The sequence below is a fragment of the Cherax quadricarinatus genome, unplaced genomic scaffold (assembly GCF_038502225.1).
Source record: "Cherax quadricarinatus isolate ZL_2023a unplaced genomic scaffold, ASM3850222v1 Contig1236, whole genome shotgun sequence".
Lineage (NCBI taxonomy): Eukaryota > Metazoa > Arthropoda > Malacostraca > Decapoda > Parastacidae > Cherax > Cherax quadricarinatus.
The window spans coordinates 47,501-64,621 of record NW_027196262.1 but is presented as its reverse complement, the minus strand read 5'-3'; the positions used below and the strand labels follow the sequence as shown (position 1 = coordinate 64,621).

Below are 17,121 nucleotides of genomic sequence, written 5' to 3'. Positions count from 1 at the left end.
AACTGCATCTGCCACTTCTCCGACCACTGCATCAGTCTATTCAAATCTTCCTGGAGTGCTCTCATGTCCTCGTCAGAATGAATTCGACGGCCTATTTTGATGTCATCGGCAAACTTGCTGATGTCGCTCTTTATGCCCTCATCTATGTCGTTTATGTAGATTGTGAACAGCAGGGGACCCAACACTGACCCCTGTGGAACACCGCTCGTGACGCTTCCCCACTCTGATTTCTCCCCATTTATGCAAACTCTCTGCTGCCTATTTGTCAAGCATGCCTCTATCCAGGAAAAAATTTCTCCTCCTATTCCATGTGCCTTAATTTTCCTCAATAGTGTCTGATGTGGGACCCTGTCAAAAGCCTTACTGAAGTCCATATACACAATATCATATTCATTACCATGATCTACCTCCTCAAATACCTTAGTGAAAAAAGTTAATAAATTCGTAAGGCAGGAACGCCCCTTTGTAAAACCATGCTGAGATTCGTTGATTAATTTATGCTTTTCAAGGTGGCTACAAACTGCCTCGGCAATTATTGATTCCATAAATTTTCCCACTATGGAGGTTAGGCTTATTGGTCTATAGTTCGAAGCTAAGGACCTGTCACCTGTTTTGAAAATAGGTATCACATTTGCTATTTTCCACTTATCTGGCACCATGTCAGTTTGTAGTGATATGTTGAAAAGATTAGCCAAAGGTTTGCTAAGCTCCTCTTTACATTCCGTGAAATAAGATATCTTTAGGGTTATGGTCCGTGATATTTCATGTCTTGTGAATAGTTTGTTATGGGTATTCCTTAATTTATTTCTTTTAAAGAACAGCAGAATAAAGGTGTAATTTAGGGTCAAAATTGATGAATCATTTCTTCATGAAAATAATAAAATGACTGTAATGGCATTTTTGGACTGTCCTCGTCCCGTCATGAACCATCATAAAGTTCATGATGGACCGAAATGTCGTCTAAGGTTTCGTTACAAAATTATGAATTTGTTGTGATATGCTCCAGTCAGGGTAATGTCACATTTTTCATTATGTAATGTTTATACTACTGTTATTTTTATTTACATTGTATAATAATGGAGTAGTAGGATAATTTTTGGCTGGTGATGGAAGCCTCAGTAAAGCGAAGACAATAATGGCAATACAGTAACAAGATTTATGGGAAATATACACAATATTTAGTAATATAGCTGAATTTTAGGCTGGCTGTTGGCAGACTTCAACACTGGAGGTAAGATGAAAAATGACCGTGAATACAGAATATGAATGCGACTGACTAGTATAAGATGATCAGGCATAATGAAGAGAACGAGTTGAAAGAATGTGGTATGTGTTGTTTACGAAATGTATACTGGAGCGTGAGTTCGCTATGTTATTGTTTGTCTGCTGTTATTGAGCGTCTAACCCAAGTGTGTTAGCCGCTTATTTCATAAGTGTGTGTATTAGGATATTGACCATTGAGCTTGTGTGGGTCACTAGAGTGAGCGTAATGCTGCATATTGCCTGGAAAAAAGTGTTGTCCACTAGACTGTGGCACAATAGTCTCCAGGAAGAGTGTGTTGAGAAATAGTGTGTGCTGAAGAATGATTCCTTCAGAGAGTTAAATAGCTGCTATTGTGAGTGCTGTAAGATGTCTCGTAGGAAGCTGTTCCTATAGTGTATCCATATTATGCTGCAGAATGTTGCCTCCTGAGAGCGGCTTGGTGTATGATTTCCTGTTTGAGCGAGAGACCCAGCGCTGGGTTCTGTGGTGTGATACCATCGACAGAGACAGACTCGTCATACCCCCAGATGCTAAGGTACTCATACTGCAGTAATTAAAAGTGTTTTATATACCTAGACAAAATCATATGAATATTAATACGAAACACATAGGCCATTTTCTTTCAGCGTAGAGTGACCAGATGGCCTCCAACAGCGCTCGGTTCATAACTGCCTCTCAATAAGAGCAAAGATCTCGCAGTTGCAGAGATATACGCAAATGAGATTTATCATGAGATATATCATGTATACATGTACTAAAACATCGTTAGATACGAAAAAAACAAAAGTATGCATTTCGGACAAACTAATCATTACATATGCCACATTTGCCTTGGTAGCCGAGGTTATTGCTAAGCTGTGTTCACAAGTGACCATAACTGACGAAAGAAAAGACTCGATTTCTGTGGTGTATTGTGATAACATGAATGTTGACGACTCTGATAGGTGTCGAAGCTGCTAATCCCAACGGCGGAGACAGCGAGGCAGGAGTTCTTCCTGAGGACGTGTCTGGACCACGACGTGCCCCTGCTGCTGCTGGGGCCCACAGGCACGGGTAAGAGTGCCCACACCAATGCCACTCTCGTCAACCTCCCCAAGGAAAAGTTCATCATCAATACTATTAACTTCTCAGCCAGAACCTCTGCGGGTCAAGCCCAAGACATAATTATGTCCAAGGTAGACAGGTGAGAGTAAAACTCACGAAAGGTGAGTGTCACTGGTAGCTAGCGAAAGGAAAGAGTTATGCACTGAATCTTCTCCGTTATTCATAAAATCTTTCTTCGTTAATCCTCCAGAGCATTAATCTTACTCTGAAATTTATATTGCTTATATACTTACCTCATCTAGTATGATTTTTATTCCCCAGAATAAAGCTTTCACTTCCAAGTCAAATTACGGCACGATGAAATCCATTTTTTTTACCAAACTTCATATTATCTATACAAGTTCTAATGTAAATATAATTAGGTATCCACGAAGGGATTCCTTTTAAGTGGTTACCTGATTTTCTCTCTTCCTACAAAATTCTCATTTAAAATTTCAGAACACCTCATTTAGTTAACTTCAAATTTTCATAATTGTTGTACTGTAACTAGAGGAAGGTTCCTGCAACTACACTTATGTGCAGTTATCTTCTGGTTGGTTTTATATAGACCATTTCCGATTTAAGTTTCTATGTTATAACTTAAGAACGTCTCTTCTGATCGGCTTCAAACTTTTAACACTGATGTATCCTACCTAGAAGAAGGTTGGAATTGTTACTGAAGCATGTAAGGGCCAATTAGCCAATTTTATTTTAAAATACCTAGGGCTAAGAAGCTGACCACTTACCTAAGCTGAGGGACTGATTACCTTTAAATTTCCTTTCCTCTACTTCTACTGTCTCCAGCTTCGACTGTATTCGACTGAAGAAGCTCGCTGCGCAGGCGAAACGCTCCGGGAATAATGATAACTAACTATTGCACATGTGTCTTGCTCAGTGATCCAAAGAAATGAAGGATAACTCTAATTCCCTGGATCAAGAATACACCACCCGTCCTTGTTCCAGGCGGAGAAAGGGTGTGTTCGGGCCAGCGATGGGCAGGAAGTACGTGGTGTTCATCGACGACGTGAACATGCCACAGAAGGAGACGTACGGTGCCCAGCCGCCCATAGAGTTCCTCAGGCAGTGGCTTGACCATAAACACTTCTATGACAAGAAAGACACTTCCAAAATAGAACTTGTTGACTCGGTAATTCAGAGTGAAATCTGTATTAACAGGTTAGGTTATGTAACGTTAGGTTAAGTAACATTATGTTAAGTTTGGTTAGTTTAAGTAACATTAGGTTAGATAACATGTTAGGTTTGGTTACGTTTGGTAATGTTAGGTTAGTTCACATTGTGTTGGGTTTGGTTAGGTTAGGTTGATACTTGGATTTTGTGATGCCTTAAAGTTTATAACATTACCAAATATTCTTTTCTGTTAATTTTAACAAAGATAACTAATGATAATGAGCGATGACTTACATGATTTTACATGATTATTTTGTATTTATAAATGGAAAAACTTTATAGTTTATTAATATTTCGCTCCATAACTTAGAGCACAGCCGAAATGTTGTGTGTGTGTGTGTGTGTGTACTCACCTAGTTGTACTCACCTAGTTGAGGTTGCGGGGGTCGAGTCCTAGCTCCTGGCCCCGCCTCTTCACCGGTTGCTACTAGGCCCTCTCTCTCCCCGCTCCATGAGCTTTATCAAACCTCGTCTTAAAACTGTGTATGGTTCCTGCCTCCACTACGTCATTTTCTAGGCTATTCCACTGCCTTACAACTCTATGACTGAAGAAATACTTCCTACTATCTCTCTGACTCATTTGTGTCTTCAACTTCCAATTGTGGCCTCTTGTTTCTGTGTCCCCTCCCTGGAACATCCTGTCTTTGTCCACCTTGTCTATTCCACGCAGTATTTTATATGTCGTTATCATGTCTCCCCTGACCCTCCTGTCCTCCAGTGTCGTCAGGCCGATTTCCCTTAATCTTTCTTCATAGGACATTCCCCTTAGCTCTGGAACTAACCTTGTCGCAAACCTTTGTACTTTCTCTAGTTTCTTGACGTGCTTTATCAAGTGCGGGTTCCAAACAGGTGCTGCATACTCCAGTATGGGCCTGACATACACGGTGTACAGTGTCTTGAATGATTCCTTACTAAGGTATCGGAAAGCTGTTCTCAGGTTTGCCAGGCGCCCATATGCTGCAGCAGTTATCTGATTGATGTGCTTCCGGAGACATGCTCGGTGTTATACTCACCCCAAGATCTTTCTCCTTGAGTGAGGTTTGCAGTCTTTGGCCACCTAGCCTATACTCTGTCTGGGGTCTTCTGTGCCCTTCCCCTATCTTCATGACTTTGCATTTGGCAGGATTAAATTCGAGAAGCCATTTGCTGGACCAGGTGTCCAGTCTGTCCAGGTCTCTTTGAAGTCCTGCCTGGTCTTCATCAGATTTAATTCTCCTCATTAACTTCACATCATCTGTAAACAGGGACACCTCTGAATCCAACCCTTCCGTCATGTCGTTCACATATACCAAAAATAGCACTGGTCCTAGGACCGACCCCTGTGGGACCCCGCTCGTCACAGGTGCCCACTGTGATACATCATTACGTACCATGACTCGTTGTTGCCTCCCTGTCAGGTATTCTCTGATCCATTGCAGTGCCCTTCCTGTTATATGCGCCTGATGCTCTAGCTTCTGCACTAATCTCTTGTGAGGAACTGTGTCAAAGGCCTTCTTGCAGTCCAAGAAGATGCAATCAACCCACCCCTCTCTCTCTTGTCTTACTTCTGTTATTTTATCGTAAAACTCCAGAAGGTTTGTGACACAGGATTTGCCTTCCGTGAATCCGTGCTGGTTGGCATTTATACTCCTGTTCCGTTCCAGGTGCTCCACCACTCTCCTCCTGACAATCTTCTCCATAATTTTGCATACTATACACGTCAATGACACAGGTCTATAGTTTAGTGCCTCTTTTCTGTCTCCTTTTTTAAAAATGGGAACTACATTTGCCGTCTTCCATACCTCAGGTAGTTGCCCAGTTTCCAGGGATGTGTTGAAGATTGTGGCAAGTGGCACGCACAACATATCTGCTCCCTCTCTAAGGACCCACGGGGAGATGTTGTCCGGTCCCATTGCCTTGCGTGTGTGTGTGTGTGTGTGTGTGTGTGTGTTTGCACTTGAGGGACAAACACAGGTCCACAGTAAGCTTTCATTGTGACAACGTTTCGCTCTATGCAGTTACTATGCACCTGTATCGTTACTACGCCTTTGTATCCATTGTGTACAGTTGTTCCTGGGAGCGATGTCTCCTCCCAGCGGTGGCCGCAACGCCATCTGTGGACGGTTCACGCGTCACCTCAACATCATCTGCATAGACGCCTTTGACGAATCCACTCTGGATAAGATCTTTGGATCTATTGTGACGTGGCATTTCGCGAGCCTGGAGGATTCGACTGTTCAGCGACTTAACAGGGTGAGTGGTGTTGTAAACATGAGATTAGCATAGCTAAGTTTTATACAGTTTCCTCTTCAGTGTGGGTCTGACGAAATTAAATACACACTGACTCACTGACAAACAAATCACTGATTGGATGGGGCTTGCACTGCCTGGTATCACTTTTACTCTCGTGGCTCATGCCAAATGCACACCACTTTGGTCAGACTCATTTCCCATGCACAGAACTTTAGTCAGACTTATGCCTCATACATAACACATTGGTCAGAATCATGCCCAGTGCACATCAGTTTGGTCAGAGTTTTGCCCCATGCACAGCACTTTGGTCGGAATCATGCATCATGCACATCACTTGAGCAGCATATTGTACACTGTAAGGAAAGGATAGGCTCAAATCAACAGAGGACAAATATGGTCAAAGATATCAAGCGAGCAGAAATATATTTTTTCTTCTAAGACTACTTAAAACAGAACAGATTAATAAAAACAAATAGTAATGAACGTGTCAGGATGTTGATCTATATTTGGGTTAATATAGATCAACACTCTGTTTTCCAAATTGTTGTATATTCAAGTTTTTGATAACTTGCTACGTTGTACAATGAGTATATTGAAAAAAAGAAGTGAGAAGAGGAAACTTATAAGAAAAATGACATTTAGACTTTTCAAGGTTGAATTATTCCAAGTCATTAGATGATTTATAATGGTCTTATCATTGTGCGAACTTAAGCAGATATTATATTCTTCAGGAGATGTCGAACGGTAGGTAGGTAAGTTGCGTTGGTGGTTCCTCATAAGCAAAGGATACATGTGCAATTACTGTGGCATTTTATTTTGGCAACTTTTCACTCTCCAGGAGCCTTGTGAAGTCGTTACAAACAGTAATAGGACAGAGAGAGTATATCTAGGTAACAATGTGAGATATAAGAGAATCATCACTGCAGTATGCTAACTGGCCTATCATGTCAGTAGTTGTAGTAGAGTAGTAGCAGCAGTAGAAGTAGTAATAGTAGTAGTGGTAGTAATAATAAAAATAATAGTAACAGTAACAGCAGCAGTAGTAGTAGTACTAGTAATAATAGAAGTAGCAGCAGCAGTAGTAGTAGCTCCTGGAGAGCAAAACGTTACCACGATAAAATGTCAGTTGTACTTGTACCCATTTACCTTACATATTGTCGGTAATTCTACAGACATTATTACATCCTGATCAATAGACGGAGACTTGAGCTTTCATCATTCCCTGCACTCAATAAACCACAAAAGTTTTCACGCGTAAATTAAAAAAAATATATATCCTCATTGTAATATATTATCATCTTTGCTTCGATCCCATCTTTGTTTACGCTCTGTTATGATGAATTAAATACTTGTGCAACACTTGGGTATCTTCACTGTTGAAATGTTTCGCTCCTCCGCACATATGCTGTACTCCTATCAAGATTGATGGACTGATCTCATCAACTCCAGGCTGAGGGACTGATTACATCAAACTCCTTCGGTTGTTCAACCCTTCTTCTCTGTATTGGACTGAGGAAGCCACTAACTGGCGAAACATTTCCACAATAAAGATACACAAGTATTGCACAAGTATCTAATTCATCATCCCGTCGGTTCTCTGAACCATTTTTCTTCGCTATGTTGTCCTCCCAGGCGGTGGTGGAAGCCACCAGGGAAGTATACAAGAAGGCCACTTCCACCTTCATGCCCACGCCCTCCAAGAGTCATTACCTCTTCAATCTGAGAGACTTCTCTCGGGTTATCAGCGGCGTTCTCCTAGTTCCTAACGCTGCCCTCAGCTCCGTTGAGAAACTGATCAGGCTCTGGCTCCACGAAGTCTATAGAGTCTTTCATGACAGACTCAGCAATGACACTGACAGGTAAAGATGAAAGTTGTTAAGTTAATGGTCTATTATAACAAGCACGAGCATTACTGAGGCGCAGATTCCTGCACACATTAATATCAAGAATACTTTAATGCTTAAAATAGGAAATAAACTAATTCTCAGTAGAGATAAACATTTCTCACAAAATATGTCCTGGTTAAGATATATTACAACACTGTGACACTAAGAATGGAGCTTCATAATTAACGTATGCACAGATCAAGATAATAAATAAGGAAGCATTTAGGAACGAGTGGCTTTTTAATGAGTAGTGCAGTTTTATAGGCTTTCTGGCCCATACTAGGCAGGTTGAATTCACATCTAGCCATTTCCACTCGTGTACTTGTTCAGTTTATTTTTAAATTGCTAAATAAACAGCTAAGTATTTGGAAATGGAAAAAGCCACTTGAAAACAATTGAAATAATAAATAAAGTGAAGATATATATTTCGGTCATAATATGAGGCCTTCTTCAGTAGTTAGATGCCGAAATATGCAGCCCTCCTATTTACCTATTTATTATATTTCCTAGTGGGTGTCAACATTTCCATAAACTAATATTCGCTTCACTTATAACAGTCAACCTATATTTTTATTATTGACATTTTATCATTACATTTCCCCACATTTCCTGTTACTACACCTTATCTATTTTACCGCGGAAAAAATCCCAGTTCAAAAGTCTTTCCTATGAGGATAGACTGAATCTGCACTCTCTAGAAAGGCGTAGAATTAGGGGGGGGGATATGATTGAGGTGTATAAATGGAAGACAGTAATAAATAAAGGGGATGTAAATAGCGTGCTGAAAATATCTAGCCTAGACAGGACTCGCAGCAATGGTTTTAAGTTGGAAAAATTCAGATTCAGGAAGGATATAGGATAGATCTGTCATTTCAGCAGAGCCTTCAACATAGGAGGGATGTGGGTGGCCTTACTGTTATGTACAAGGCCAATATTGTCAAAATACCACACTTGGATCCACTTCGAGGACAGCGTGAAACAAGCTTTTATGCCACAAGACGGGCAGAAAGCAGCAACTTCACTCTGGCTGTACCCTTCTCCAGAACATCACTCCATCTGAGATCATACATACCCAGGATGACTCGAGTATGGAACACATTCGTACAGGATAATGATGTCAACGAGATAAAGTCAGTTGATCAAATGAAAATGCTGGCCCACAGATGGCTCCAACTTCATCCTGTTTCCTACTTGTATGTCTCATAACAATAAAAATGCTTTCAAATGAGCTGATGTAAGTAACAGCTCTTAGCTTGCCAATAAAGTTAGGAATCCTTAACCTGTAAATAGCTGTCAATAAAGCTAGGGATCCTTAACCTTGTCAAACCCTGTGTAAAAAAAAAAAAAAAAAAAAAGCACCGGTTTGGTAATACAGTTGTGGATGAATGGAACAAACTCCCGAGTACAGTAATAGAAGCTAAAACGTTGTGCAGTTTTAAAAATAGGTTAGATAAATACATGAGTGGGTGTGAGTTGGACCTGATTAGCTTGTGCTACTAGGTCAGTTGCCGTGTTCCTTCCTTAAGTGAATGTGACCTGACCTGACTAGGTTGGGGCATTGGTTTAAGCCGGTAGGAGACTTGAGCCTGTCTCGCATGGGCCAGTAGGCCTGCTGCAGTGTTCCTTCTTTCTTATGTTCTTATATATTTTTTAAGCAGAACTATATCTTTAGGATCGAGTTCTTCAACATGGTGAAAGAGGTGTGTCAGAGGACCTTCAGAGTACAGCTGAGCGTGGTGCTGCAGCACCTGGTTCCTGAAGGAGAGACTCTCAGCTCTCACCACCTCCACAACCTCATCTTTGGCAACTATATGATCGCTGATGCTGAAACCAGAGTCTATGATGAGGTGGGTGCCAGGGGTAGACGGCCAGGGGGAGGGCCAAGTGTGTACGGTGAACTGAATGCCAAATGGGTGTCGTGAAGGGAGTGCCAAAGACTAGCAGTAAGGAAAGTGCCAAGGGTTTATAGTGAAGAGTGCAGAAGGTACACCATGAGGGAGTGCCAAGTAAAGTAAGAGGAGTGTCAAGGGTTTGCTGTGAAGGGGAGTGCCAAGAATTTACAGTGAAGGGGAGTGACACAAATTTACAGTGAAGGGGAGTGCCAAGAATTTATAGTAAAGGGAGTGCCAAGGGTTTACAGTGAAATAGTAGTGCCAAGAAGTCACCTATTTCAGGACACTGTTAGGTAATGATGCTCTACATTTTAATACGTTGTAAAACTTAGGTCCAGTGAACCAGCATATGAAAAACCTGTTACAGGTCACCATCTGTCAGAGGCCCTTGTCAAGAAACACTTGTCCTCTTACCCATGTCAAAAAACACTTGTCCTCTTACCCGTGTCAAGAAACACTTGCCCTCTTACCCGTGTCAAGAAACACTTGTTCTCTTACCCGTGTCAAGAAACACTTGTCCTCTTACCCGTGTCAAGAGGTACTTGTTCTCTTACCCGTGTCAAGAGGCACTTGTCCTCCTACCCGTATCAAGAGGCACTTGTCCTCCTACCCGTATCAAGAGGCACTTGTCCTCCTACCCGTGTCAAGAGGCACTTGTCCTCTTACCTGTGTCAAGAGGCACTTGTCCTCTTACCCGTGTCAAGAGACACTTGTCCTTTTACCCGTGTCAAGAGGCACTTGTTCCTCTTACCCGAGTCAAGAGGCATTTGTCTTACCCGTGTCAAGAGGAACCTGACCTCGTACCTGTGTCAAGAAACACATGTTATACCCGTGTGTGTGTGTGTGTGTGTGTGTGTGCTCACTTATATTTTGTTGCATGGGTCGATTCATAGCTCCTGGCCTCGCCTCTTCGCCGGTTGTTCCTAGGTCCACTCTCTCCTGGCTTCAAGAGCCTTATCGTACCTCTTCTTAAAGCTATGCGTGTGTGTGTGTGTGTGTGTGTGTGTGTGTCCACTGGAGTAATACCAGTGTGTGAGTGTGTTGGTTAAACAAATGCCAGAGTCCGTTGTTCCATGCTTATAAATATTTACTGGAGTTTCCTCAATGTCTGCCTATTATCGTTACAGGTTCAAGACATGAGTGACCTGAGACGGGTCATGGAGACCTACCTTCACGAGTACAACATGATCAGCAGCTCGCCCATATCGCTGGTAATGTTCCAGTACATCATTCAGCATGTTTCGCGCATCAGTCGAGTGCTCCAGCAGGACCCTGGTCATGCTCTCCTCATTGGCTTCGCTGGTTCAGGTCGTCAGAGTGCCACAAGGCTGGCCACTTTCATGGCCAATCATGAACTCTTCCAGGTTAGACAACCACCTCGTACAATGAAACTTTTCTTCATCTATGATCACTTATGCAGTGGCGGAGCTACAGTTTTGGGGTCCCTGAAGCTTGAACTGTTATGGGGGTCCCTTCGCAGCCATCGACGACTATGCCTACATAATACTTTAATAACCTTTAAATTTTAATTTTGACTGTTATTTTGTATTGACTTTGAATATATTATTTATATTATTTTTTTTTAGAAAACCCTTCTCATGGAGTAGATCCAAAATTTTTAAGCAATGTAGACAAAAGTCTCTTCTGGGCCCCCAACGGGATTAGGGTCCCTGAAGCTTAGGCTTCCTTAATTTCATAGTAGATCCACCCCTGGCTATATGTACTATTATCTCTGTCTGTAACTAGTATGCATGCTATATATTTTAGTAACTGTTTGTCTCAACAACGAACCAAAGTAAACTAGTTAGCTGGACTTGAGCCCTGGAGGAGGGAAATACAGTGCCTCCACTCTGAAGGAGGAGTGGTAATGTTGCGGTCTGGAGGGTCAGCTGAACTGTGATATCAACACGCTTCTGGCAGGATAGTGATTGAATGAATGACGGTGAAAGTATTTCCCCTTTCTTCAGGTCACCCTACCCAAGTGGGACACGGACGGTGTGTTAAAATAAATAAATAAATAAATAAACAATAATAATAATAATAATAATATAATAATAATAATAATAATAATAATATAGACACAACACGGTATTTATTATATATTCCTTTAATGAGAGTGGAGGTTTAGTTACAGTTCCACGAGTCTTCCCAGTATCTTGGATGGAGAATTTATAGAGTATAACGTTGTAACTGTTATTAACTAAGATATATCTAACAGTGAAGTCAGGAAGAATATTTTCCACATTTCATATCTCACACCACAGATTGAAGTAACGAAGTCTTACGGTGTGACAGAGTGGAGGGAGGACATCAAAAAAGTGCTAATGAAGACAGGAGGTGACGGGAAATCTATCGTGTTTCTCCTTACCGATACGCAGATTAAAGACGAAAGCTTTTTAGAAGACATAAATACATTGCTCAACACAGGCGAACTTCCTAATCTATACACTAACGAAGAAAAGGCAGAGATATTGGAAAAAATACAAGTCGTAGCTAAGGACGAGGTAAGACCTGTTGTTGTATTAAATATCTTATCGAGTTTCGTGTCTTACGTATATTACAAAAAAAAAATAGTTAAAATTATCCTATAATTTATGAATCTAGACCGTACAAGATAGTCAGTATAACAAAGGAAGCCTTAGTTACCTTCCTGGTATGTCTGTTGAGAGGTCTGGGGGTCAACGCCCCCGGACCAATCCCGGAAAAGGCTTCTTGCATTTGAATCCATTGTTACCTTTCTAAACCCAAGATTGTTCTTTTTTTCAACCTCTTTCCTGCCATCATCGGAATTTTCAACTCGTTTTCTCATAAATGATATAGATTGCAACGTATAACGTCATACCTTAATGTAAGAGAGCAGCACATATTTAAATAGTCCTTGATACAGAAATAATAATATGGATTAGAAATATATATGACAGCCTGATAAGTTTTGTAGTACACTCTGTTTAAGAACTGCTTCTGTAATTGTTATTATACTTGCTGTAAATATCAGCTTCATCCTGGAACATCATAGGTGTTTACCTGGAGAGAGTTCCGGGGGTCAACGCCCCCGCGGCCCGGTCTGTGACCATCCTAATGCAAAGCATTGTCTTAGTAAATATTAAACCAGAACACTCTGACTTGGCCTCCTTAGTATACATATATATATCAGATTTATTTTATTTTCGTTATATAAAGTGTTATTAAATATATGCACGTTAAAGTATACCTTGCATGTTCTTAAATAAAAAAATACTATTAAACTTGAATTTTTATACAAATGAAAAATTTATTTCTTGTGCATTAAGTTTTTGTAAATGTAAATGTTTATTTTGCTTAGCATAGTCTTGGAAATAATGAATAAAATTTTGTATAGTTAAACTGAAGCACTTTTTTTTAATAATTATCTTTCAATCAAATGTTTTTTTCAAGTATTTTTGGGTAATTTTACATGAAATCTAATTCATTCTGTAATGCATACAATTTGTAGTTGTAGTATTAATGTCGTGTTCTGAGGCGGAGTGTGGAGGGATGAATGTCTACCTAATTATGGCTACGGAGGTCGAGTCTCGGTTCATGGCCCTGAGTCTCAGCTCCCGGCCCGTGTGTTGTTTGCACAATGCTGACCTGAAAGTCCTCTGGCAGAGTTGCAACAACCTGGGTGCTCACCCATGCCAGCCTCCGCCATGGAACACGTCAAATAACAACTCCCTAACTTCTAGTTTCTATGCCACACATTATTTTTCCAGGGTCTTGACGTGGTAAGAATGTTATGTTAATGCATGCCATCAACGGATTAAAGAAATCAAAGCCATTTATTGTTGATGTTAAGCCAGTTTTTTTCAGAAATTTCTGATTATTTTCTTATTAGCGTAGTAAACGTCTGTGTACAGAGAGCACTAGTGTAGAGTTGCTTGATGCACCAGCTTGTTCAGGGCTTCTCTCTGCATCACTCTCTCACACTACTGCACCATCACACCGGCTATTAACACCTTTGAAGATAATAAACTGAGAGTCATTCACAATGCTCATGTGGGCAAAATGTAATTGTCATTAAAGCAATAATTTTCTCAGAGTAACTAAATGGAAGCCTTTTCATGGTAACTATATTAAAGATAAAGTAAGAATATATTACCAACACAGAATATATACACCAAGAAGTATATTACAGAGTACATATATTTGGTGTTCACCCATATCCTTATTTTAGGGACTAAATCATTCTTGTCTGATAGTGAACAGGAGTAATGTAGATTTAATAGCTCTCATGCAGTTGACAAGGTTTTCAGTCATGCATAAAAACCAGCCAAATATTTTCAACGATATTCAGAGCTGTTGTATTATTCACACATGTTGTCGATGTATGGCAGCAGTTACTGTTGTGTCAGCAGTGCTGACGTAACCAATAATGCTAACCTTGGTGTAGGTGAGATTATATTCATGGGAAGCGCTAAACCCATAGAGGTCATACGGATCATGTGGAGAATGGATTGCAATCAGGTTGACCACTTGGAAAAGGAGGGTAGCTCCATTTCCTTAGATCAAGAGCACCTCATTAGCACCAAGGCAACCCCTCCCTTCCCCTCATTTGTTGAAAGGTGTTGTAGGGGAGTAATGGTGATGTATCAGGCAGGAGTTGTGACAGACCTGCTCCACGATTTACCTCCTTCTTTCTGATTCATTCAGCTATAGTTAGGTGCACCGGAAGTAGTTATTCGTATCATTTGCACATTTTACTCTACAGAGACAATGTTTTTTTCAAAACTGATTTAGACATAAGGACATCAACGATTCCATTATTGCTGCACTCACAAAATTTTAATGTCTCTTTCATATCACTATGTACCCAATTATTATAGTTATTAATCATATCCAAGCACTGAGTAATAGAACACCTGTACTGCTAGCAGCATCACAAATCTTATGGTATGTTGTAAACTTAGTTAATGGTGAATATTTGAAACCTGATCCATTAACAATTTACAGCATCTTATCCATTTAACCTCTTATAAGAAGGTAGACTTCATGTTGATGATGTTGAGGATGATGATACTTCTCTTCGTCTACTGCAACATTCATTCTTCAGTTGTATCAGTAGAACGTACTTTTTCAAAGCATTAACACTAAGACAGTACTGGCTTCTGCGTAGTGTAGGGTAGCAGTAAGAGTGAGGCAGTGTAGCAACCTGCGGGTTAACGGGTCACGCTAACGTAGTATAGAGAGGGTAGCATGAAGAGTGAACCCGTGGAGGATGTACTCTGATGTCGTGAAGCATCACCCCTGTGGGTGGGGTGATGCAGCATCAGCCCGTGGATAGAGGTGGTCGAGTATTCTTCAGTGAGTTGATGAGCTACCCTAACTGACAGATACATTTAGTATTTCTTAGACTGCAAAAGCCATACCAAGTACTGTGAGAACATATTACCACAGACGCCTCTTCATGGGCTGGAGATCAAACATTAATGTGACCTCACTTCTTAACATACCATCAGAAACTTTTAAGTATCGTTGTCATGTTTTAAAAAGCAACAGGTAAGTGAAGATATAGAATCTGTTGACATAGTAATTGGATTCGGCTGAGCAGAACATAAGGAAATTAAGGAGTGCTTAACCGAAGGAGTGATGGAACATGAACATGCGCCTTCTTTTGAACGTGTGAATCACATTTGGATATTTATTTGGCTTAAGTACTTATTTATAAATGAGTTCTCGTTTAAAATCATTGAGCAAAATGTTTAGGTGAGGAGTATTGCTGGGAATCAGCTGTCAGTTACAGCATCTTAGGGGATTTTATGTTTAAATTAATGTCTCTCCTGTCTCTGTAAGAGGGCAGAGTGACCCTTCTGTGTTCACCAGCCAATAAATATTACTCGATAAAATTTAGTAGGACTCTGATTTTTTTTTGTAAAACCTTAAAAATGTGATAAATTTGTTATATGCACTACAGTATATCCTCCAATAAATTTTAGATTTGGTTGGGTAATATTTTTGTTATTGTTTTCACGGATTTGAGGGTCAGTCAGGCACGCACCTAGACCCCGTTGGGGGGTTTATGTTCATGAATTTCACAGGCGTGAATCCTCGCTAAGTAGCTAGCAGACAGACACGTTACACAGCGTCAATGAACATACGAAAGGAATTTTAGCAATGACTGACTAGTGCAGTAATTGTAATAGGCTAATAATGTTGACTGATGCCCCTTGGGACCATTGTAGCTTTAAAAATAATCTAGACAAATTAATTAGTGAAAAGAATTTGTGTGTGTGTGTGTGTGTGTGTGTGTGTGTGTGTGTGTGTGTGTGTGTGTGTGTGTGTGTGTGTGTGTGTGTGTGTGTGTGTGTGTGTGTGTGTGTATGTCGTGCCGAATATGTAAAACTGGTCAGTTAGCAAGAACTCATTTAAAATTAAGTCCTTTCTGAAATTTTCTCTTATACGTTTAAAGATATATTTTTTCATTAATGTTGATGTAAAAATTTATAATTTTGCACCAAAAGAATCTTAGAAAACTTACCTAACCCTATTATAACAAGAACAATTTATTTTAGCCTAACCCAACTAAATATATTTTAGATTTGTTTACAATAATTTAATACTAAACAAACAGTGAAATATATTTTTTTCGTTAGGTTCAGAATGATTTTGGCGAAATTATTGCATACACAAATTTTCGCTTGTCCTATATGGCAAGATGAGCGTTGCTATTTAAGCCAAGATCGTAAATTCTGCCTATTCGCCACGACATATATATATATATATATATATATATATATATATATATATATATATATATATATATATATATATATATATATATATATATATATATATATATTAAAGGAGGTTTTGTGTGCAAGGGGCTTGGACTTCCAGCAGGCATGCGTGAGCGTGTTTGATAGGAGTGAATGGAGACAAATGATTTTTAATACTTGACGTGCTGTTGGAGTGTGAGCAAAGTAACATTTATGAAGGGGTTCAGGGAAACCGGCAGGCCGGACTTGAGTCCTGGAGATGGGAAATACAGTGCCTGCACTCTGAAGGAGGGGTGTTAATGTTGCAGTTTAAAAACTGTAGTGTAAAGCACCCTTCTGGCAAGACAGTGATGGAGTGAATGATGGTGAAAGTTTTTCTTTTTCGGGCCACCCTGCCTTGGTGGGAATCGGCCAGTGTGTAAATAATATATATATATATATATATATATATATATATATATATATATATATATATATATATATATATATATATATATATATATATATATATATATATATATATATATATATATATATATATATATATATATATATATATATATATATCATTATACAACGAATTATATTATCAACACAAGCTCTTGTAACGAACATTACAGGCAGTGCACTGTGCACTTCTGTATTTTTCACGGAGCCTTGTATAATATAAAATTCTTTGTACAAAAAATAACTTTACGCTGCAGGGTCATATGTTAACTGAGTAGTAACTCAATGTGTATCATTCAAAGGGTAAGAAGATGGACGCCTCGCCGTTGACACTCTTTGGGTACTTCAATGAGCGAGTACGAGCCAACTTGCACCTGGTGGTGGCCATGTCTCCCATA

General features: G+C 39.9%; 1 protein-coding gene across 1 annotated transcript in view; it reads left to right on the top strand.

The window, feature by feature from the left end:
* LOC128693650 (dynein axonemal heavy chain 3-like) overlaps positions 1–17,121 on the top strand; it is a gene marked incomplete at its 3' end in the record, with an annotated part of 98,359 nt that overhangs the window by 35,189 nt on the left and 46,049 nt on the right. The window contains exons 11-19 of the mRNA XM_070080911.1: positions 1,679–1,799; positions 2,209–2,447; positions 3,311–3,494; positions 5,582–5,767; positions 7,400–7,626; positions 9,326–9,500; positions 10,673–10,909; positions 11,810–12,049; positions 17,026–17,121. The exon at positions 17,026–17,121 is cut by the window's right edge and continues 65 nt beyond it. Coding sequence (XP_069937012.1) covers positions 1,679–1,799; positions 2,209–2,447; positions 3,311–3,494; positions 5,582–5,767; positions 7,400–7,626; positions 9,326–9,500; positions 10,673–10,909; positions 11,810–12,049; positions 17,026–17,121 — 1,705 coding nt within the window. The remainder of the gene's footprint in view (positions 1–1,678; positions 1,800–2,208; positions 2,448–3,310; positions 3,495–5,581; positions 5,768–7,399; positions 7,627–9,325; positions 9,501–10,672; positions 10,910–11,809; positions 12,050–17,025) is intronic.